The sequence below is a fragment of the Bubalus kerabau genome, chromosome 10, assembly GCF_029407905.1.
Source record: "Bubalus kerabau isolate K-KA32 ecotype Philippines breed swamp buffalo chromosome 10, PCC_UOA_SB_1v2, whole genome shotgun sequence".
NCBI classification, from domain to species: Eukaryota; Metazoa; Chordata; class Mammalia; order Artiodactyla; family Bovidae; genus Bubalus; species Bubalus kerabau.
Window position 1 is genome coordinate 94,201,676 of NC_073633.1, and position 23,943 is coordinate 94,225,618.

The following is a 23,943-nucleotide window of genomic DNA, read 5'->3' on the forward strand; positions in this document are numbered from 1 at the left end:
TGTCCTTTGTCCACCAGTACCCTTGAGTACAGAGTCTTTGGCGCCAGGGAGGAGGTGAGGGGAGGGGAGGGGAGGGGAGGGGAGGGGAGGTTACCTCTTGCTTATCCTAGTCTTAAAGGGGAGCAGGGTCTCTCTGCCTGCTGAGTAGAGCAGACCCCAAGGGCTTCAAGTTACTGGAATTCACTTCCTGCCAGCAGCAGTGGGCTTCTTGTGCCAGCTGCACCCCTGAATCCATTCATCTCTTGGGGTCCAGTGAGCCCAGAGCCGTGATGGTGTTTAATCAGATGCAGCTCTGATTTTCAAAGTGCACACAGAAATTTGCTCTGAATTGCTTGCTCCTGGCTGAGTGAGGCTACCTGGGAGAAGGCTGGAGGTGGCTGGTGGGAGCTGGGGCTGGGTGATGTCCTCTGGGGGCCTGGGCTTGACAGCTCCCACTTCCAACCCTCTGGAATCAGCTTTGCAGATAAAGCCGGTGTTCTGTGCAGAGCAGACTCTGGTGGACATCCTATGAATTAGCAGACAAATTAAGCCAGCCTCATGCCCTGGGTTGACCTCTATGAGGCAAGGCTGGAGTAGAGTGTTGGTTTTTATTTTCTGTGAACATGCAAAGTCCGGCAGGCTGATATCAATCTGGTCTGGGAAAAACAATAGCAATAATTATTATTAGCAGCCCAGTTCAGTTCAGTTGCTCAGTCGTGTCCAGCTCTTTGCAACCCCATGGACTGCAGCACACCAGGCCTGTCCATCACCAACTCCCGGAGTTCACTTAAACTCACATCCATCGAGTCGGTGATGCCATCCAGCCATCTCATCCTCTGTCGTCCCCTTCTCCTCCTGCCCTCAATCTTTCCCAACATCAGGGTCTTTTCAAATGAGTCAGCTCTTTGCATCAGGTGGCTAAAGTATTGGAGTTTCAGCTTCAACATCAGTCCTTCCAATGAATACCCAGGATGATTTCCTTTAGGATGGACTGGTTGGATCTCCTTGAAGTCCAAGGGACTCTCAAGAGTCTTCTCCAACACCACAGTTCAAAAGCATTAATTCTTCAGTGCTCAGCTTCCTTTATGGTCCAACTCTCACATCCATACATGACTACTGGAACAACCATAGCCTTGACTAGAGGGACCTTTGTTAACAAAGTAATGTCTCTGCTTTTTATTAGCAGCTAATAGGAACCAAACATGTGACAACGTATAATCTACTCCTTACAGATGCTCTGTCAAGGATATCTCATTAATCCCATTTCTAGATGAGAAGCTGAAGCTCAGAGAGGTTAAACAGGTTGCCTAGCATCACAGAGCTAGCAGGGACAGTCAGGAGCAGAAGCCAGGTCGTCATGAGTTCCGAGTCCTTTCTCCTCCACCTTCTCCATCCTCCTCCCAGGCATCTCTGCCCGGGGCTGCAGGGGAACCTGAGTCTAGCAGGCTGACAGCCACGCCAGTAATTCCTCGAATAAGGAGTTGGAATACTGACAGAACCTTTGCCAACTCCCAGGGCACCATCCGAATGCAGCCTTCCCCTCTCTAGCTCACGTCAAGTTCATACAGGCGTTGTTCCATTTTCTAGAGGACTAGGTTCACCCTCCTAGTGCATGGCTAAAGCTCCGAATTGGTAGCTAGTTGATGGTTGTTGCTGTTTTCATTATCATCATCATCCCTGGGGCTTGCCCTTTCTCTGTTACCTCCTTTGACCATTGATGTTTACTCACTGCCTGACTCTGGGTGCCATGCTCATTCTGTGTCACAATCTTAGGAGGGAGGGAGGTCTTGTCTCCATTCTAGGGATGAAGAATCAAGAGACTCAGGGAAGGAAGATAACTTACATGAGGTCTCAGATCTTCGTGGAACACCTCGTGTGTTGTCATATGGACATCCCATGTACTCACCAGCTGGGCAAAGACACAAGCCATTTCTAGCCCCATGGCAGGCCCCTCATGCCCCCTCAGAGTCCACACCCTTCTTCCTGCCCCCAGAGCCACCTCTGTTCTGACTTCTGTCACCAGGGAGCACCTTCTCCCTCCCTGAACTGCGTGTTAATGGCATCATACCGCGTAGTAGTTTAGACCTGGCATCTTTGTCATCAAGCCGCTGCCGGTCTTTTCTGGAGGCTCTGTTCTCTTCCCTTGGTCTGTAGGTCTGTCCTTCTGATAATACCATACTGTCTTAATTCCTTCTCCTCTTAAGCCCCTGCCCCTGGCTTCTAGGGTTTACGTGACCTGGGAGGCTCTTTGGTAGTGTTCCAAGATGATGTCATTCAGTCCTTGCACAGGAACGTTAGACTGGGCCGTGGGCAGTGGGCCATGTGCTCTGCTGACCATCGGTGATATTAGGAGTGGACGAGGAACAGGCCTTGCTGTGCAGAAATTAACCTGTTAATAGGTTAATTTCCTAATTCCCAACCAACGTCAAAGCCACAGGCCTCATGGAAGATTAGTGGCGTGTGTATGTTTATTTGTGTGTATATGTGTGTGTATATTTGTGAGTAGCGTGAAAGACTCCATGTGACTGGAAGTTTCTAATGAACTTTTGAGGTTCTGAAGCCTCCCTAGGACTGTGGGCCTGAGTGGGCCTGTCCCTGGCGTGACTGTCCCTGCTGAGGACTGCCTGGCTGAGTGTCGCTTGGGGAGGGAGGTGCAGGGGACAGGGGGGCAGTGACCAGAGGCAGATCTTGCCACGATCCTGGGGGGAAGGGTAGTTAGTGGCATCTTGGCTGCTACAAGCTGTTGGCTCAGCAGGAAGTGGCTCTGGAGGGGAGGTGGGCAGGGCTGCAGACCCCTCCAGCACTTGTTAGTCGTCCCCACTCCACTTGAAGAGGCCCCCCTCACCCCACAGCACCCCAGCCCAGTCGGACCTGAAGACCAGTCTAAGTGGCCAGTTCCTGATAGACTCAGCTAAGAAAACACCATGTTAGCAGGCCAGAGACCTGGGTTCAGGCTCCATCTCTGCCAGTGGCCCGCTGTGTGACCTTGGACAAATTGCTTCCTTCTCTGGGCCTCAATATGCTTACTGGAGGTGTTGGGTTAGCTGGACTCTTAAGGGTCTGTTCTGCTCGGATACTTTACAGAAGAGCCGCTCTCGGCTTGCCAGGAGATAAGACCTGAATGCAGTTTCCTGGGCCCCATCCCAAACCGACTTATCAGAATCTGGGGTGGGAGGGCTTGCGAGAATCAGCATTTTAACAAACTCTCCAGGTGGTTCAGACACTCAAAAGAGTTCAGGAGCCACCTGCCACAGGGCCAGGGGGCCCCTGGCCGCCCCAGGTGGGCCCTCAGGCTTCACCTCCGCTGTTTTGTGCGTCCAGGCACGTGGCTGCCCTGCCTAGGTGGGCTCTCTGCCCCGTATGGGGCCTGCAGTGCCCGCAGCCTGCAGGGGCCCTCATTCGTCTCTGCTCTGAGCCCAGAAGCGGCATATTACTGAGGGCCTGACCCAGAGATCATATTTGCCAGTCACTTTAAGAGCTGGTGACAGTGACTGTCATTGATTTCATTAAGAATAAAGGTCATGTGGGAGCGCGCTTGCCCGGGCTGGATGCAGCCTCCTCAAGCCACAGGATGACTATTGATTGCGGGACCTTTATCGAAGGTTAATTGGATTTCAGTGAGAGTGTGTTTAAGACCCTACCTGGGCCGAGGCCCTGTTGAATTTGTGTGAAATTAGCCGAGAGAAAGGTGACAAAGTCAGGAGCTGGGGTTGGGTGAGACGGGGACTGGAGGCCTGGTGGCTGACATGCTCAGTCCGGTAAGGATGAGCTGGATGCAGAGATGAGTGGCTTGCAAGAGACACCAGCCTGTCCACTCCAGAGGCCCAGGAGCCTGCTGGGGAAAGAGGGCCGGGTGCTCTGCATGGTCATTATGTGGAATTGGGCCGGGTCCTCTGTCCTCAGGGTGGTGCTCTGGTCTGTGGTGTGTGTGGCAGAATCTGTCTTTTTACCACTCCAGAGAGCAAATCTTGTCTTCCATCGGGATTGGGAGGGGATCTGGAGGTTTAGCTCTTACTTTGCACCCCAGCCTGTGTCTCAGAGGTGCCAGGGCCCTGCTGGGCTGGCCTCTCTGGCCTGAGACAGCTGTCATCCAGTTCCCCACTGTCTCCTGCTGCGCCATTTCTCAGTGGCTGTCCGCTCCCCATGCAAACACAGCCTTGCTAATCACTTTGCCTGCTGTTGTTGGCCCCACTACTCTCTACTGTGGGGGGTCTCAGCTTTTTTTGTCTTCTTTCCAGTCACTTTAGCTGGGCTGGTGAGGAAAGGCAGTCAGGGCCTGGGTTCCATCACACGTGTTTCCAGCTCCCCTTGCCATGTTCCTTCTTTCCGGTAGTCTTTCCATCCCGCATCACTGGAGAAGCAGTGAAGAGATCTCAAACGTGTTTTCCAGCAGATGTTTCTTGAGTACCTACTGTGCGCAGGCCTGGCATGCCAGTGCCATAGGAGAGCTGTGGACAGAGTGTGGGAGAAGTGGGCTGGCCAGGTGTCACCGAGGCTGGGCGTGTGGCAGGCGGGGCAGAGGGTTCGAAGTTGGGCCCCCTGGGGGTGTGCATGGTTCTGCCATTTATTGGCCAGGTGCCCCTGGGTTTCCTCATCTATACAATTTTAGGGATAACAGTACTTCCTTCGTGGGGTGGTTGTGCAGGCCTTGCAGGCTGTGAGGTTCTGTGTGTGTGTGTGTATATATACACACACACACACACACACATATATATATATATATATAAAGTCATTTATAATTCATGACATTATTAGTCATGGTGGCACGTCTTCCTCCATAGAATCTCTGAGAATCTTCTTCATTCTCTCCTGTCCACCTACCTCTGCTGTCCATGAGTGTGTAGACTCGGGGATGATCAGTGGTCATTGGTTGAGCATTCTGTTTCTAAAAGCCATACTGCCTGGGGGGTTCCCTCTTGTTGCCTGATCCCAGCTTGCACTGTTCAGGACTCTGCCTTAGTGCTCAGTGTCATTTCCCATTTAGGGGCCTCTCTGACTGTGTGGTGGAAGGCACTCAGAAGACCAGGGAGGAGAAGCCGGAGAGGCACAAAGACTCCTGTTACTGAAATCACAGGGCTTCCCTGGTGGCTCCGTGGTAAAGAATCCACCTGCCAGTTCAGGAGATATGAGTTTGATCCCTGGGTCAGGAAGACCCCGCTGGAGAAGGAAATGGCAACCCACTCCACTATTCGTGCCTAGGAAATTCCATGGACAGAGGAGCCTGACAGACTACAGTCCTTGAGGTCACAGAAGAGTCAGACATTACTGAGCGACTAAACAACAAGACTAACTGAAATCACTAGAGTAAAAACATCTCCTCCCATCGCCCACCCTCTGTAACCTCTCACACCAGGTCGTTAGAAGCTTGGGGATGTTGGAGGGGTCTAGGTGCACAAGTGGGCTCCTGGAGACTCATTTTCCCAACAGCAGGGGTGTCACGAGTGGGGACAGCATTGCTTGGGAGTTGGCCTTCCTGGATTCTCATGCTGGCTCTGCTGCTTCAGAACTGTGTGGCCTTGGGGGTGCATATCACCCTTGGGAAGCCTCGGTTGCCTGCTGTAAAGTGGATGCAAGAGAGCATCAGGGACTTTTCTGGTCCAGTGGTTAAGACTTGTGCTTCCAGTGGCTAAGACTCCATGTTTCCCATGGTTAAGACTCCATGTTTCCATCGCTGGGGGCACAGGTTTGATCCCTGGTCAGGGAACTAAGGTCCTATACACCCTGTGGTACAGCCAGAAAAAAAAACAAGTGTTGGATTGTTTGATGATTGAAACGTGAAGCAGGTGGGGCAGGACCCACAGTCCATACTCAGCACAGCCTATTTTATTGGAACTCTGGCAATAAAATATTTGCCAAAAGAAGGGGGAAATTTAGGGAAAAACTCTTTGGTCATTTTTTTTTAAATACTGACCTCGGTAGGGTGGATGGATGTGGACACATATTTCTTCAGAGTGAATTGCTGCCCATAGCAGGGATGTCAGAGGTCGATATCTGTGTCTTCCTGGAGCCGTGGCCCCTGGATCCACTCCCCGCCCCGCTGGTAGCCATGACCCTGTGAGTCTCACTAGCCAGGAGCCCTTATTGGCCTGTGGATACTCCACGCCCTCGTTCTCAAGCACTGTCCCGGTTCAAGCCGAGTCTAGAGAAGCTCTCACTGAGCTCCTGGAGGCTCCGAGATGAGAGAAACTCCCCCAGGTTCCTGTCAGTGAACCCAGTTCCTCTTTCTTCCTCACTACATCTCCCAGCCATGTGTGGCTGAAGTTCCCTCTCTCTTTACTCTCAGGGACTTCATTGCAGTGTTTGCTGGCCAAGATTGACCATTCTGTGAATGGGAAGCAGTGAGGAACTGAGGCTTATATATCCCAGGGGTGGGATTGAGGCGGAGGGGGAAATGCTCAGGGCAGTTGTCTGGCCCTGGAGGCTGTGGTTCTGCCTCTAGAAGCCTGGGCGGCCACCAGGGGAACGGCAAAGAGAGCTCGAATTACTAACCTTCTTATACTTAATATCGGGCTACTTGTGTGATTATTAATATCTTGGCCTTGCTTCCATGACACCCCCAAGAACATAGACTTTCCCTTGGGGGGTGGGAATAAATTAATCCATGTAATTATAGTATAATTAAAGTGCTTTCAACCAACTCAAGTTTTGAGAAAAATAAAAAAACAACTCTGATTTAGATATTATTTACTAATTTAATTCTTTATTCAGACTTTTTTAAAAAATAGATTTCTATTTTTTTTCCCCTCCCTACTGTTAGAAACATAAAGGGGTTACGTGATTACTGAAATCACTTATGTGAGTGGCACATTCTTTTTACATGGAACTGTTAAAAACTTGTCACTGATTTTTTTTTTTTCCCTAAAAAGAGCTGTACTATGGCTTTAGTTAACAGTGTATTTTTGGTTAGACAAACAGCCTTGGATTTCCCACTGTGACTCTTTTCTCCAAATGGAATGCTTTCTTGGTTGCTGTGGGGACCTGCAGAGGATTTCTGGTGCAGTTTCTGCCTCCAGTAAGGAGCTTTCCTGTGAGTGGAGAGGCAGAAGGGGTTGGTGATTGAAACTATGCTCCCTGGAGCCAGGCCGCCTGGGTTGGACCCTGGTTTCACTAACTGCTGGCCAGGTAACCAAGCTGCCTCCTCTTTTTGTATTTCGCTTCCCTCACCTGTCTCCTGCAGAGGTGGCTGTGAGTCCAGATAACTTGCCTGAAATGGTGGGTGGCACAGAGTGTTACCATTGGGAAAAGGCGGGACTCCGGTCTTTATGCAGATAACTGCCCTTAATGGGGTAAGGGGCAGCCTTAGAGAAGCTGACATTTCTCCCAAGGTGATATACAGATGGCCAAGGGGCACACGAGAAGGTGTTCACTGCCACTAATTGTCAGGGAAATACAAATAAAAACCACACAATGAGACATCCTCTCACACTGGCTGGAATGGCTGTCATCAAGAGGACAAGCGATAACGGCCTTGGTGAGGAGCTGGAGAAAAGGGCACCCTTGTGCACTGTTGGTGGGGATGCAAGTTGGTGCATCCACTGTGGAAAACCATATGGAGGTTCCTCAAAACACTGAAAATAGATCTACCATATAGCCCAGCAGTTTCACTTCTGTGTATACATCCAAAGGAAATGAAACCCATATGAAAAGGATACCTGCTCACCCACGTTCACTGCAGCCTCATTTAAAATTGTTTGTTTTTGAGGAGGAGATAGAGCCAGGTATATGGAAGGGATGGAGAGAGGGTTTTGTACCCAGTAATGGCCTTAGGTTTCCTCTGCGACTCTCGGTGCTTCTGTGAGTAGGAGGGAGGGGACTGGCTGCCTTTCTCTCGGCAATTTACAATTTACTGCAACTCTGATAGATAAGAAAAATCACCGAGGTACTTCTCTGGTGGTCCAGTGGTTAAGGCTCTGTGCTCCCAATGTAGGAGGCCTGGGTTCAATCCCCAGTTAGGCAACTAAGATCCCACAGGCTGTGTAGTGTGGCCAGAAAAAGGAAAAGCTACCCCAAATTTAGAGATGGGAGTGTGCAGCTTGTCCTTTCAAAGTCATCCTTGAGCATTTGCGTAAGCAGCCTACCTGAGGATTTTTTAGTATCTAAGGGAATGTACTTTGGTTTGACTTTGCTGTTGACAATTAAGGGCTTAGGCTGAAGTCATATGTCAACCTGTAGATCTTATCCAGTAGAGATGCCAATAACTCCTCCCCACTGGAAAAGATAACCCAAAGGTTATGATTTCCTTATTGCCCGGTCAGCCAGTAACCAGTTTTGTATCTAATCCTGGAATCTTAGCCTCTTATTCCTGTTTAAATGCCCGTAAATTCCAAGTCCCTGAAAATCTTCAATTTGAACCAGCTCTACCTTCTTGTGGAGAAGGCAATGACACCCCACTCCAGTACTCTTGCCTGGAAAACCCCATGGACGGAGGAGCCTGGTGGGCTGCAGTCCATGGGGTCGCAAAGAGTCGGACACGACTGAGCGACTTCCCTTTCACTTTTCACTTTCATGCATTGGAGAAGGAAATGGCAACCCACTCCAGTGTTCTTGCCTGGAGAATCCCAGGGACGGTGGGGCCTGGTGGGCTGCCGTCTATGGGGTCGCACAGAGTCGGACACGACTGAAGTGACTTAGCAGTAGCTACCTTCTTGCGGGCTCCTGTATTGATGAGTTTCACAACCTCTGACATGTGTTCAGTCTATATTTGTACCATATTCAAGTTTTTTAACTTTTTGAAAATTACTCTTTGATGGTGATCATGGGTATATTTCCCCCCAAGTTTAAAATAATAAGATACTTCATTATAGAAAGCAAGCATCTTTGTGTCATATAGTGTACTGTGTAAAGTGCTTTCCCTTTTGTGCAGTCACATTTTGACCTTGAATCTCAAGGTTGCTCTGTGAGGAAGTAGAATAGATGGGGCCAGTCCCACTTAACAGCTAAGGGAACTTAGACCCAGGCTGAGAGGGGAGGTGACTTGGCCGCCAGGTTGCTTGTGCCCGCAGTGGCAATGCTAGGGTGGCCCCAGGGTGAAGCCAGAGGCACAGGCTGGACCCCACTCCTGTCTCTGCCTTCCCCATCTGCCTGTCCAGGTGATATCTGGTTTAAATGAACATCAGAAACAGCCCCCAAAAGGAAAGATGCCAGGTAGGGGCAGCCAGATGGGGAAGGGCTTCCCTGGTGGCTCAGGTGGTAAAGAATCTGCCTGCAGTGCAGAAGACCCCGGTTCAATTCCTGGGTTGGGGAGATCCCCTGGAGGAGGGCATGGCAACCCACTCCAGAATTCCTGCCTGGAGAATCCCCATGGGCAGAGGAGCCTGGCGGGCTCCGGTCCACGGGATCGCAAAGAGTCGGACACGACTGAGAGACTAACGCTTTGCATTTGAGCTGCGGTCGGCAGCCTCTTGCTCTTCCTCCTCCATAGCAGCAGCTCAGTTCTCATGGGCCAAGGCTCCCCCAGCCTGAGTCCCCAGACCCCTCGGGGCCACCTCTCAATGTCATAATACGGGGCCTATAGCGATCAGCAATATTTCAAAAAGCTTCGAGGAGATCATACATCTCCCCATGACAGGTCGGCTCAGACTAAATGAAATGTCATTTCTCTGCTTTGGGCTGAAATTCCGTCAGCTCCATCTGGCTGCCCTGCTTATCTTGGGCTGATCAGGAGCCCTGATTGGACCTCATATACATCCTTGACAAATAAAAATGAATTATGACTTAATAAATGCAATTGGTTTGGCAGATATGGCCCTTCAGGGTTCGGCTCCATAGAGCCCCCAAGAGCCTCCCTAAAAGGGGTTCTTGGGGGTGCCGAGGTAGGGACCTGCTGGCTCATCCAGGGACTGGCTCTGGCTTGGCTCCCTCTCCCAGGAAATACCCCCCATCTCAGCCAGAGTCTGAGACTTGACACGGGGCAAAGGCTGTTCCTGATGCCAACGGACACCGAGTAGTGGGTTCCTTTCCCCCCAGGAGAAATGACGGGAGCTGGAGTGCGTGGTAGCAGGCCTCTGGTGGCACAGTTGGAGCCTCAGGACTTCAGTTAGCCTCTTTAACCCTCGTTCCATCATTCCTTTAAAAGGCGCAAGTAGGGACTTCCCTGGTGGTCCAGTGATTGAGATTCTGCCTTCCAACGCAGGGAGCTCAGGTTCAGTCCCTGGTCGGGGAACTGAGATTCCGTGTGCTGCAGAGCAACTAAGTCCACACGCCCCAGCTACTGAGCCCACACGCCCTGGAACCCGCATGCCACAGCTCAGAACTGATGCAGCCAGAGATAAATAAGTAAATAAACTAACTTCTTAAAAAACAAACAGGTACATTGAAACCTAGTCTTTGGCCCCTCCGGGAGTATTATGAGGAATCAGGGGCACTAGCGGGCGTCACACTGGTTCCAAGCACCACGATGCTGTCATTTACCCGACCATCATCCGTGAGGGTGGCACTATTATTATTTCCATGTTACTGAAGCTGACAGTTTGACTAACTTGTTTAAGGTCATGAAGTTCAATTGAGAAGTGCAGACGTCCTTGTGAGCCCATATAGAATAATGGTTCCTAGAAGCCTAGGTCTCACTTGGTTTGAATCCTGGCTTTGCTTCTTTCCAGCCAGGTAGCTCTGGGTAAGTTAAACCTTTGACAAATCTTAGTTCCTAATCTGCAAAATGGGGATAACAGTTGTGCTTAGTTTTAGGGCCCTTTAATAAGGATGACAGCTGTGGTTACTAAAGTAGAATGATTCTTGATGGTTGAATTTGAGGCCAATTATCATGGATTGGGATTCAGAGGAGACTAATGGGGTTAGGATAAGCATCAGTGGCGAGGTTAGGATAAGCATCAGTGGCAAGAACCGTGGCATCTCAGAAAAATGTGGAGACCAGGGTCTCACTCATGTTGAAGGCAGAGTCCTGTATTCACATGTTTGGCCTGTTTACAGGCAAGGGGATGGATAACAGAGCCAGTCTATGATATGGAACTTAGACCTCAATGAAACTATGTAATGAAATAATCAGTTCCAGTCATCATAGGAGCTTACAACAGTGGGCTAGATGGTTGTTAATCAAATAAGAACACAAAGAGTGTGCTAGTGATTAAAAAAGGAACAGGAAAAGGAACAGTCTGCAGCATCCTATGAGGGTGTATGGCAGGAGAACCTCATTTAATCTAGGAGGGCAGGGAAGGCGTCCCCAGGGAAATGATGCTCAGCTGGGATGGGAAAGAAGAGAGGAGTGAACCAGGTGAAGGGGAAATGGAATGATGCTCCTGGAACAAACATCATGTGCAAAGGACCAGAGGTAGGAAGGCACAGGGATTATCCGAGAAGAGAAAGAGGTCAATTATGGCTGGAATGTCAGTGGTACAAGATTGAGACCAGGGAGGGAGGCTGGGCCTGGTCAAAGCAGACTTTGTAGGCCAAGGAACCAATGCAGAGAATGCAGGAGGTGTGGGTTTGATCCCTGGGTTGGGAAGACCCCCTGGAGGAGAAAATGGCAACCCATTCCAGCATCCTTGCCAGGAAGTCCCATGAACAGAGGAGCCTGGCGGGCTAAACAGTCCAGCGGTTGCAAAGAGTCGGACACAACTAAACGACTGAACACACACATGCAGGCCAAGGAAAGGACTTGAGTCTTTATCTTAAGGCCCTGGTTCTGTGTTCCTTACCCCGGGGGCCCCTCCTCCCTTCTGGCTGCGATCTATTTGTTAGTGCCCATGGGGTCCAGGCGAGGCTGAGGGATACTGAGGGCAGCGTGTGCCCTCGGGACATCAGCTTCCTGGGATGAGCATCCCTTTGTCCCCTGGAAACCTGTCAACAGACCATCTGTGGGGCCCGGGTCTGCCTCTCTTCAGCAGCTGTTCCCTAGCTGGGAAAAGGCTTTTAGCTTTAATAAAAAGGGAGTAGAGATAAGGAGGCTGCCTGGGCAGGGAGAGTGGCCCTGACAGGATGATTTAAATGGCCTCTCCAGTGTCATTTCTTCTGTGCAGACATCATAAATCAGATTAGCATTGGGCTCTGGTGGGGAGGGGAGTAGGGAAAGGGGCCTGAAGGGAGAGGGGAGGCGGGCATGTGACTCCAGGTGCCCCTGGAGCTGACCTGAAGATGCTGGGGCCACCTGTCCCTGGTGCTCAGCACCCCCGGCCTTGGAGGAGGGGCAGAGAGAATGATCCCTACCCCCAACCCAGCTTTCCAACCCACATTCAGCTTTGGGGGGAAAAAGTGAAGAGGGACTGATAAGAAAGAAGGGAAAAAACACACAAAAACAGGGAAGTGTGGAGAGGTGGGTGTTACAGCCTTTAGGAAACCTAGAAGCAGCGGTTCTCCCGTCTTGCCATCCGTTAAAATCACTTTGGCCGCTTAAAAAACTACAGATGCCTGGGGACCAGCCCCAACATTTCTGAGTTCCAGCTGAATCGAACGTGGAGCTAAAGTTAGGAAAAGCCGGATTAGCGATCAGCTTCTCTTGTCAACTCAAGAACTACAGGGTCTCAAGCCATCGCTTCCACCATGATCGCTCAGGCCTTCCTCTTGAAGGTGGCCAGCCTGAGCGGCCAGTCTCTGAGGCAGGTGGTAACGTGGTGCAGCTCCCACCCGGCTCCCTTCTCTTTCAGATCTCGCGCCTCCTGGGCAGGATGTACAGCGAGATGATCTTTGTCAACGGCTTCGTGCACTGTGACCCCCACCCGGGCAACGTGCTTGTGCGGAAGCGGCCGGACACGGGAAAGGTGGAGATCGTCCTGTTGGACCACGGGCTGTACCAGGTAGGAGGGCCCTTTCCCACCGGCCGGCCCCAGGCTCTGCTCCTGCCTGGTTCAGAGCCCTCTGAACTCCCCTGTCCACCACAGAAACGGGATCAGATGGCAAGGTAGCTGGAGAGGGCGCTGCCCTACCCCCTAGGGCTGTCGTTTTGTGCAAGTCATGCTCACATGAGCTCTCCAAGCTCTCTGAGCCCCAGCTTCCTCTGCAGAAGAGGGTGACAGAGGACAAGTTGATTGGATGGCATCACTGACTCAATGGACATGAGTTTGAGCAAACTCCGGGAGATGGTGATGGACCAGGGAAGCCTGGTGTGCTGCAGTCCATGGGGTCGCAAAGAGTCAGATACGACAGAGCGACTGAACACCAACAACAGAGAGAGAATGATAATCCCTCATTTAGAGGCAGCCTTGAGGGGTCCATGAGATTGTACCTGGATGTGTGAATCAACTTTGTCAGCTGCCAAAAAAAAAAAAAATCCCTTTTCCCCAGGAAAACCCAGGCCAGCCAGCCAGACCCTGGGAGGTGAGCTGCTCTCAGATGAGCTTAGGTGGGGCAGGGGGCAGGGTCACTCAGCTCCAGTGAGGAGGTCGTGTTTAGTGAGGAAGCGTGGAGGGGTGGGAAACTCACAGGGGTTGGATGACCCCGACTCCATCCTCTGGAACTGGGGACAGAGAGCTGGTGCCACTGAGCTGTGTGTTGCTGCCGGGAAGTTGAGAAGTTCCCTGCCAATCCCAGGTCCTGGTTTGATTCCATGAAGCTGATGGTTCTGGCGAGGTTTCCCTGCTGGTCTCCCACTCCTCTGGTCAGAGCTCTGATCGCACACACATCCCCAAACCTGGGATTCCTTTGAAAGGCTCAGTGATGCTGGGCGTGTTAGTTTTGGGTGGACACAGCCCCTAAATGAGTGATGGCCCAGACACGACAGACGTCTCATTGCCTGCTTGCACACCAGTCCGGGGTGCGTGGAGGAGCCCGCAGGCAGAGGCTGACCGAGGCTGCACCTCCCGGGGTCTCTTTGAGGGTCTCGCCCACCAGCCCCCAGGAGCAGGGTGAGGGCTCAGAGGAATATGCCTGGGAACGTTTTCACGGACCAGGTCTGGAAGTGGAGCTTCTGACACATCCTATCGGTCATCGCTCAGGCAGAGGGCTACATCTAAAAAGGAGGAAGGCCCGGTGGTAGCCTGTATGGGGGAAGAAGAGGGGAGTGTAGATTTTGGTGGGCTGGTGGTAGCCTCTAACATTCTCCAGGACCAAGGCTGACCCAATAGTAGCTTTGTGCTTGGATCTTCAAGGATGGCTGACTATGGGGGGGAACGGACATTGGGCAGGTGTCATGGTCTCCCCCGCCCCTGCTCACGGTGGTCACACCAGGTGGAGACAAGGTCTTTGGCCCCTGACCTGCCGCGCTGCCCCCGCTGTAGGTGCTCACGGAAGAGTTCCGCCTGGACTACTGCCGCCTCTGGCAGTCGCTGATCTGGACCGACATGCAGAGCGTGAGGAAGTACAGCCAGCGCCTGGGAGCCGGCGACCTCTACCCCCTGTTCGCCTGCATGCTGACGGCCCGGTCCTGGGACGCGGTCAACAAGGGCATTGGCCAGACTCCCATCACCACCACAGAGGTGGGTACCCCCCGCTCCCGGTCCTGTCCTGTCCCCGAGGAGGCAAGGGGGCAGGGCCAAGGGTGGAGCCGTGCCAACCCAGGGTCTGAGAGCATGCTGGTGGGCGGTGGGGCTGGAGTTGGGTAGAGGGGTAGAATTAGAGAGGTCCTGCCCGAGGAGCGGGGTGGAGTGGGAGAAACAGTGTCCCCGGGGGGAGCAGGGGGACAGGGAGTGGCGTGCCTCTGTGTCCCCCTTCCGGCCTTGTCAACCTGGAGGATTAAGTAGGTCGCATTGACTGTATAACCCGGGCCCCATGATGTTCATTCCAACCTGCCCTCTCAAGACTCCAGCCTTCCGCCACGTTCTCCTGTAGGACTTCTGGGCATCCCCCAGAGACTTGACTTATAAGTGAGCCTGGTACTGCCTGCTGTCTCCTGCTGAGGACCGTCTCCCATCACGGGGTTCATCTAGGGCGCCTGTGGGGAGGGGGCTTCAGTTCCTCAGGCTGTGCTCAAAGGCTTGCTTCTGTCCTATTATCCTATGGAGTTTGTGGTGGAACAGGCTCTAGACGAGAGTCCCCAGGGCTCCAGAGTCCCCGGGGCCAGGACAAGGCCCGCCCTAGGAGCGCCCTTCTCTGTATGTGTCCTCATCGCTGCCCCACAGCAGGGCCAGACGCGGGGCTTGCTCTTCCTGGCTCAGGGTGAGCTCCTGCCCAGGCGTCTTAGTTCCTTGTGGAATTGCCTCCCATCTTCCTAGGCTGTCAGCTGGCAGGCCTGTGCAGACTTGGCTCGTGTCCTCGTGGGGAGGGGCTCACGCTTGCCGCGAGGGGCTGGATTCTGCTTGTGCGGTGGAGGGCCCTGGCTCTGATTCCGGCCCCTGTTTCTCCTGGTCCCTGCCCTTGGAGGGTTCTCATCACCTCTCTCAGCCTCAGAGTCCTCCTCCGTGAGGTGCCTTGGGGTGGGGGCTTTAGCAATGGCTGGGTCCAGAGTCTCCAACAACGTCCCCCAGCAGGCCACGTCTTGCCATCTCTTGGCTCCACTTTCCACTAAGTTGCCATCATTTCCCAGCAAACTTGGTGGCAAAGATGACCGCCGGTTGCCCCAGGCTCACGCAGCTTTTGGTGCATCGCCTCAGAAGAAGAGAGGCCCCCTCACTCCTTTGCTGAACAGGGGGGATGCTTCTGCTTGATAACCCGTGCAGAGGGCCTCCCCATTGTCTCTGAAATTTGTTCATGGAACAAACATTTTTTTGTTGCTGGACGCTGGACTGAGTGCCTGTGGACTCCAGTGATGAACAGACAGGCCTTCCATGTAGTTCGCACTGTGACAGAGGGAGACAGATAGGAGACAGATGGTAAACAAACAGGTAAATGGGGTGATGGCAGGTTAGAGGTGCCAGGGAGAGACCAGCAGGGCGGCAGTGATGATGTGGGGTGGGGGGATGCTATAGAGGAGACGTCGCTGGGGAGTCCACATGTAAGCTGAGGCCTGAAGGATGAGAAGGGCACCAGGGACTGCCTTGGTGGTCCAGTGGTTAAGACTCCACACTCCCAATGCAGGGGGCCCAGGTTCCATCCCTGGTCAGGGAACGGGATCCCCCATACTGAAACCAAGAGCCCGTGTACGGCCACTGACACCTGGTGCAGCCAGATGGATAAAAGAAAGAAAGGCATCAGCCAGAGGAGGGACTTGGAGAAAGCAACCAGGCAAAGGGAGGCTTAAGGGGGCAGGTTGGGGAGTCTCGAGTCAGTGAGGGGCATGCTGGGCTGAGACGTGTATGGCAGCTGGACTGGGAGAGCATCATGCAAGGAGAAGTTCAGATTCTTTCCCAGGACAAAACAAAGCCTTGGACAGCTTGTGAGCAGGAGAAGGATATGCTCAGACCCCCTCTGTTAAGTCTCTCTCTGGAGTTGGGCAAGATGAGCCGTGGGGCTGAGGCAGGTGGAAAGACCTTGGGGCTGAGACTGTGTGGCGGTGGAGGTGGAGAGAAGTGGATGGAGCCAAGTTGCATTTTGTCTGTTTGCTTTTTATTTCTTTTCTTTTGGCTGTGCCAGGTCTTACGGGATTCCCCAATGGCTCAGCCGTAAAGAATCTGCAATGCAGGAGACGCAGGAGACCCGGGTTCGGTCCCTGGGTTGGGAATATCCCCTTGAGTAGGAAGTGGCAACCCACTCCAGTATTCTTATCTGGAAAATCCCATGGACAGAGGAGCCTGGAGAGCTACAGTCCATGGGTTCTCACAGAGATGGACATGACTGAAGCAACTTAGCGTGCACACAGCCTATAGATGGGATTAAAAACACAGAGATGGAAAAGATCGCATGGCACTCAGTAGGTGCTTGGTAAATGATACCTGTTGATATTAACTAAGTTAGAGTTTTATCTTTGCAATCAGGTAGGCATCCAGCAGGGGCCAAGCTTGAAGGCTGTGCTGCTCTGAGAAATAGCCCCTTAGGGTTGCCTGGGTGGACTCAGGGGCTTCCGTTTGGGTCCAGAGGGGCTGTGGCCAGGCCAGTCCCACCTCGCTTAGAGGGGCCTCTGTGGTGAGTGGGGCGTTGATCTGGCCTTAGCCTCTGCAAGCAGCGGGGAATGGGAGGTGGGGAGGCAGACAGGCTCTTGGCTCCTGGCTTCATGTTGAGATGTTCTAGTCTGATAGCTCCTGCCTGGGGGTCATTTCAGGTTTCACAGCGAGGCAGTTGTTGGTGGTGCACCCGTGTGCCTGAAAGGGCCTAGAGTCCTGCTCCTGCTGCAGAGGGTGGCTTCGGGGCGAAGCGCTGGGCAGCACCGCTGGGCCCTGGTGTGACTTTGGCCCGTATGCCCCCCAACACCTTGCCTCTGGGGACCCTCGGGGTTCTGGGAGGTGGGCACAGCATGCCCGGGTTTTAGGGGAGGACCCTGGGCCGCACAGCGCTCTGTGAGATGACAAGCAGTGTAGCCTGCTGGGGAGGATGCAGGCTTGGGAGCTGAATGACCAGGGTTTGACTCCTGCCTCACTAGCTGTGGACCTTGGGGAGGTTATTTTACTTCTCAGTGCCTCAGCTTCCTCCTCCCAAATGGGGATATATGCTCGCCTAATAGGGTTGTTGTGAGGCTGAGATGAGTTAATGCACGCAAGCATGTCAGAGTGCCCGGGTTCCTTAGTGATGCTCAGTACACGTGGACTCTTGTCATCACCATCGCCGTCATTGCTTCCCTGGAGACTGAGACGGGATCAGAGCCTCGCTCTATACTCAGGACTCTGGCTGGAGGCAGTTATCTTCCCAGAACCATGACAGGGATGGGGAAGGCTGGGAAACTGACCCTGAAACTTACCCAGCAGGATGGGCAAGGGCTAGCCCTGAATCCTGCCCCGAGGTCCTGAGGACCTTAGGCATGGGCGGGCTGATGCTGGGTCAAGCCTGGAGGACAGTGATGGGCTGTGGCTGTGCGAACAGATGTGGTGGGGCTCGGGTCAGGCAGGGTGTGGGGCAGGACTTTGGATTTGGGTTTGGGGTCAGGATCTCAGAGGTCTCGACTGCACCAACCTGGGTTTGGCTGGAGGGACGGGGGCCTCAGCCAGTACTGGTGACTCAGCCAGTACCGGCTCCCAAGAGTCATTCCTGACCTGGCCTGAAAATTGGTGGCCAGCACAGAGCCTTGGAGAATGACACAAAGGTGGACCCCTGGGCTGAGAGGCGGGACCCATCAGATAGTTGGTGGGGAGGGGAGGTAGACTCCCTGCCCCATCGGTACTGGCCTGAGGGCTTGGGGGATGGGTATTGGTGACCTCAGCTGCAAGGAGCTAGGACGGCAGAGGCAGTAGAAATGAGGCTCCGGTGCTGGGCTGGAAGTTGGGGGAGACGTCCTGACCAGGTTCGTCTGGCTACAATACCGCTTGGGCTGAGCTTCTCCCCCGGGAAGGTTCCTAGGGCTGCTGAGGCCACTGTGCTAGACCCTCCCTCCCGGAGCCTCCCCACAGCCCCTTCCGATCGCTGGCAGCCCGGACACCTGCTGCCGCCCCAGGCCCCCCACCCCACTCAGGCCGCCTCTTTCTGTTCAGGACTCAGAGATCCGCAACCATGCGGCCAACTACCTCCCCCAGATCAGCCAGCTCCTCAACCGTGTGCCGCGCCAGATGCTGCTCATCTTCAAGACCAATGACCTGCTGCGGGGCATCGAGGCCGCCCTGGGCACCCGCGCCAGCGCCAGCTCTTTCCTCAACATGTCGCGATGCTGCATCAAAGCACTGGCCACGTGAGTGGGGGCTCCGGCCTCCCCCTGCCACCCCACCCCAGCTCCCTGATCCACCCCAGGGGTCTGCACGCCTCCACTTTCTCCTCCAGCCCCCAGGGCCCGGCCTGAGCTCCCCAGTCTCCAGCTCTCCCTGCAGGAAGTTAGGGGCAGAAACCAGCTCCAGGGAACTGGCTGACACTTTGGGGCTATGTTTAATGTGGTCCAAGAGAGCCACCTCTGCTGGTTAAAATTGTGGGTTCTGGGACCTCACCTTCCTGGGCAAGCTTTCCTCGTGACGCTTACGCTCAATAAAGTCTGCAGCATTTTCTGATCGTCTCAGTCCCACCCGAGAGTCCCCAGACTTGGGATCAGGATGCCCTGGCTCATATCTCCTCCGTGCCTGGTCCTGTGACTGTGTCCCTGGCACCCGCCAGGCGGTAAGGCCGGTGTTCTTTTCCCTGCGAGTGTGGCTGTGACTCAGGAAACGTGTCTCTAGCCGGCTCTCTCGGGATCTCAGGTCTTTTCAGATGCCTCAGCATCCTGGAGGTGTTGATGAGGAAGGGAAGGGTGCTTCCCTAGGGAGGCAGTAGTAGAGGAATGGGGATCCCAGGCTCTTCTACTGGATGGTAGCACATACATGGGAAGGCCCATGCTCTGGCTGAGTGTTCACACCCAAGAGGGGAGGCCTGGACTGGTCAGCTCCGAGCCATCCATCCATCCTAGGCAGCAAGTGGGTCATTCTGGTAAACAGGTGACGGCACTGTTGACCACATGCATCATGCACCGGCTATCAAATACTGAGTTACAGCAAAATACACTGCCTAGGGAAGGGCTGAACACGATTCATTCTTCCTCTGAGGTTCTGGAAACGAACTCTTGGGAGTTCTCTGGCAGCTCAGTGGTTAGGACTTGGTGCTTTCACTGCAGGGGCCTAGATTCAGTCCCTGATTGGGGAACTAAGGTCCTGCAAGCTGTGTGGTATGGCTAAAAAAAAAAGCAAACAAAAATCTTGAGTAGGTGATCCTCATAAACACCAGTTTCCATCATGTGCTTTTGTTGGTGCACAAGGCCTTGAGCTGGGTGGAATCCATCACGGCCCCAGCCTCCCAGGACCACCTTGACTAGGTTTCCAGGTGATTCATAGCCTCAGAAAATTTGGGAGAGCTCTTTCATTTGAGTTTGGGGGATTCTGACTTGATGAATATAAACTCTACTTTTGGAAAAAGAGAAACTTTGGCACATGATACCCAGCGGGTCCTCCAGGCCTTTGATGAGGTGTGCAACATCTGCTTTTACTTACCCCACTTACCTGGAAAACGCCTGTAGACTAGCTGAGCTCCTCTGGTCCCGGATTGGGCAGTGGTCTGATCACGTGACCAGGAGCCGTCGTCTCCTGGGGGAGGCGGAGTGGTGAGTTGGCAGAGCCACCACCTTCCGTTTTTCTAAGTGACGCTGCTTCTCTTCTTCTCTCTTCCTTCGCGCCCCTCCTGTAGGCACAAGAAGCAGAAGACCCGTTCACTCTTCAGAAGGGCCCGGATCTCTCTGAGGGAGGCCGTCAGCTTATGGAAGATCAACCTTCACGAGCTCATTCTGCATGTGAAGGGGCTGAGGCTCACCGGCTGGGTCTGGGCTCTGCTCTGCTGGCTGCTGCCTGCTTCACACTGAGTGGACGCGCTGCCCCCTGCCCGGCGGTGGCCCCTGCCGCGGCTGAGGGGTCTCTTCACCCCTCATTCTTCCGTCGTGTCTCCACCCACTTGCCCTGTTTCTGCCCCGTGGAGCCCTGCGATCCCTGCCTATGGCACTGTCATGCTCCGCCTCTGGAAATCCTCTCCTGTGAAGCCCGTGTCTTGGGGCCTCAGGCCATGTCCCGGGAGGGTTTCCAGCCATTCCCAGGGGGAAGGCACCACGGTCTGCTTTCCCGCTCCCCGTCTGTGCCTTTGGGTTGGATACCTGCCCCACCTGCTTCTGTTCACCTTTCTTGTGGTCAAGATGGACTACTTAGCCCACCGAGGGCACATCTAACTCACCAGACATTTGGTTTTGCTGCAGAGGGGCTTGGTGCCTGAACTGCTGGAGAAGAGTTTTCTTTCTTTGCGCCATCCCTCCCTGGAGGTGCCAACCTTCCTGGGGTGGCTTGGCCCCCGAGCCAGGTTCTGTTGCAGCTGTGAGTTCACAGCTGTCGTGGTGACCCGTTTGGTGACTTTATGTACTGTGATTCAATAAAAACCACTTCGGGGCTTCAGGGCAAGAGTGTGGTCAGCAGGCCATTTATTCCAGGTTGGGAGTGAGTCCACTCAGGCCACAAGGTAGGAGTGGCTGCGGATGCCACGTGCCATTGTGATCTGCTTGACTTCTTGTCCCCGAAATCCTTCCAGCCTTCCACTGTGCATCCACTTTCTGATTCTTGTATATTTCTCTTCCTTTCTAAGACAGATCTTGTTTGCCACTGTTAGGAAGCTGAAGGCCAAGAACTCAGAGGCTCAGCAGAAACCCCTGACGTTGCTTTCCCTGGGTTCTCCCCTCATCCCCTGTGACCCGGCACCTCCCTTGTTTTGTTGATTGGCTCCTGACTTAATCCTCAGATTCATCATTCGATATCCCCATTCCTGAGACTGTTGTCTAAACCTCAGTCATGTGGCTGGGCTTGTGCTCTGAAACCTGCTGGTGACCTGCCAGACACTGCTTCTACCTTGCTGCCAGCCTGCCCCCTGCCCGTCCCCCCTCCCCGATCATCCACTCCGGTTTTGGGGATACCTGCAAACGCCTGCTCTAACTCCTGTGTCTGTAGTCTCCAGGTCCCTATGACCCCAGATGCAGCAGGTCCCAGCTCTCACTGAGCACCCTGGCTCACGGTAATTGTGTCTGAATCTCTCTGATCTTACTTCACCTCATTCACGAAGGTAGAGAAAAAAAAATCCTAAATTTGAATATCGTTTTCTGTTCTCTTTATTCATAATACAACAAGCAGATTTTTCACTGACCAGAGATGGTTTGCCATCCCTTTGAATTAATTGTTCTTAGTGACCAGTTGGATGCACCCAGGGACCTGAGAGAATAATCTGCAAGATCTGCTATGAATCATGAGGATGCATGCTGCATATTATATTTTATGGTATCTTTTATAGCCACTGAAGTAAATATAAATGTCCTTTTTGTTCAAGGTAATGGTTACTTGCTTTTCACTTTTGGCTTAATGGTTGGCTTCCTGCTGCCTTGGGATCTAAAACATCAGCATGTTGCCAGAACAGTTATCCAGAGAGCTGAGAGGCCGAGACAGTTTGGGGTACAGGGCAGTTTGAAAATAGAGGGCTTGATGTGTGAGTGCCTTCCACATGTGAGAGAATATGCTGGGCCCTTTGTAAGTAAGTTGCGTCATTGATTTGTCTCATCAGCTCTATGAGGGCGAAGGGTCATTAGCCTCATTTCATGGAGGTGGGAACTGAGGCTCAGAGAGATTTAGTCATTTGCTTGAAGTCACACAGTTGCTGAATGAGGGTCCCTGCTTTGCTGTTTATTCCACAGTGCTGGCCGTGTGAATTACGCCCGCTCCTTGGGCTGTCATATGCGCCTGAATTGTGGCTCTAACACTGACTTCAGAGGAAGTTGGCTTTTCAGTGGATTGGGGGCTGTGGGTGGGTAAAGGAGACCAAAAGCCCTGGAAAGTCAGACTGAGTCCTGCATGTTCCTCAGGCCTAAGATAGGTGGCCTTGCACCCCTGCGCTGCTGCAGTGCGATTCTGATGTAGACGACCCGGAGTGAGTGCAGCCTCTCTTCCCTTAAGGACGCAGTTTTCCCGTGAGCCTGCTCTCACTTCAGATACTCACTGCAGGCTTGGGGTCCCCAGCCCATGTGTACTTTTGACCAGCTGACTACAAATTTGGGGGTTTCTACCACCTGCTACCCCCCAGACTTGATAATTTGCTAGAATGACTTACAGAGCTCAGAAAGGCACTACAGTTGAGACCAGGCAAATGAGGAGACACTCAGGGTGAGGTCTGGGAGGTCCTGTGTGTTGAGCTTCTGGGTTCTTGCCATGGAAGGACCCTCTTGGCACAGAGATGCATCACTGAGCTTCAGTGTCCACAGTTTTTATCAGGGTTTCGTTGTATTAGCACAATTTATTGAATCATTAGCCAGATGACTGAATAAAATCTCCAGACCCTCTTCCCTCCACCCCCCCCCCATTACTAAGAAAGTCCAAGGATTGGGACTTCCCTGGCTGTCCAGTGGCTAAGATTCCAGGCTCTCGGGGGCCTGGGTTCGTTTCCTGGTTAGGGAACTGGATCCACAACTAAAGATCCATGTGTTGCAACTAAGACCCAGTGCAACCAAATGAAGAGAGAAAGAAGGTCCAGGGATTGAGAGGTCATCTTCCAGGAGCAACCAAGGGACAAAGACCAGACAGGTTCTTCATCATATAAGTATACCTCTGGTGTCATCTCATCCTGTGTACTTGGCCTGAGGTGCATCTTTATCGGCTGACTGCTGGCCTGTACCTTCTCCTCCTCTGGCTGGAGCTGTGTCTGGAAGGAGAGCTCTAGGAGCTCCCATCATCTCTGTTCTGCAGTTCAGAGAGCACCCATGTGAGCTCTTATGCCAGATCTCTGCCCCGCTCTCTTCTCTGTCCTGCAGAACTTGCCATACGTTGACTGGGGTTTGGTGCTTCGAGTAAAATCCTGTAACTTTCTTCCCCCAGCAGTAGTGATGTGTCAGGAAGTCAGCATCAGCTTACTTCGAAGGGTGCTTTTTCTTTTAATCCTTGGATCCTAGGGCTATGTAGGTGTTGGCTTCTCTGATTTGGGCAAGATGGCTATAGTTTCGCTCCCCTCTTCTTGTCCCCGTGAGGAGAATTCCAACTCAATGGCCCATTTGGCCTCTCAAGTATGTGCCCAGCTCATAGGAAGTGCAGATGTCCTGGTTTGTAGTTCAGTTCAGTTGCTTAGTTGTGTTTGACTCTGTGTGACCCCATGGACTGCAGCACGCCAGGCTTCCTTGTCCATCACCAGCTCCCAGAGCTTACTCAAACTCAATGTCCATCAAGTCAGTGATGCCATCCAATCATCTCCTCCTCTGCTGTCCCCTTCTCCTCCCGCCTTCAACCTTTCCCAGCATCAGGGTCTTTTCTAGTGAGTCAGTTCTTCACATCAGGTGGCCAAAGTATTGGAGTTTCAGCTTCAGCATCAGTCCTTCCAATGAATATTCATGACTGATTTCTTTTAGGATGGACTGGTTGGATCTCCTTGCAGTCCAAGGAACTCTCAAGAGTCTTCTCCAACACCACAGTTCAAAAGCATCAATTCTTCAGCGCTCAGCTTTCTTTATAGTCCAACTCTCACATCCATATGTGACCACTGGAAAAATCATAGCCTTGACTAGACGGACTTTTGTTGGCAAAGTAACGTCTCTATTTG

The 23,943-nt window shown here is 52.9% G+C and overlaps 1 protein-coding gene across 3 annotated transcripts in view; it reads left to right on the plus strand.

Annotated features, from left to right (window-relative positions):
* The window catches only part of ADCK1 (aarF domain containing kinase 1), a 129,740-nt gene extending 108,117 nt beyond the window's left edge, over window positions 1-21,623 (plus strand). For all 3 annotated transcript variants that reach the window (XM_055538772.1, XM_055538770.1, XM_055538773.1), the window contains 4 exons: window positions 12,576-12,725; window positions 14,145-14,342; window positions 18,360-18,553; window positions 20,026-21,623. In XM_055538772.1, the coding sequence (XP_055394747.1) occupies window positions 12,576-12,725; window positions 14,145-14,342; window positions 18,360-18,553; window positions 20,026-20,197 (714 nt within the window). In that variant the 3' untranslated portion in view covers window positions 20,198-21,623. The remainder of the gene's footprint in view (window positions 1-12,575; window positions 12,726-14,144; window positions 14,343-18,359; window positions 18,554-20,025) is intronic.
* Window positions 21,624-23,943: the final 2,320 nt, after the last annotated feature.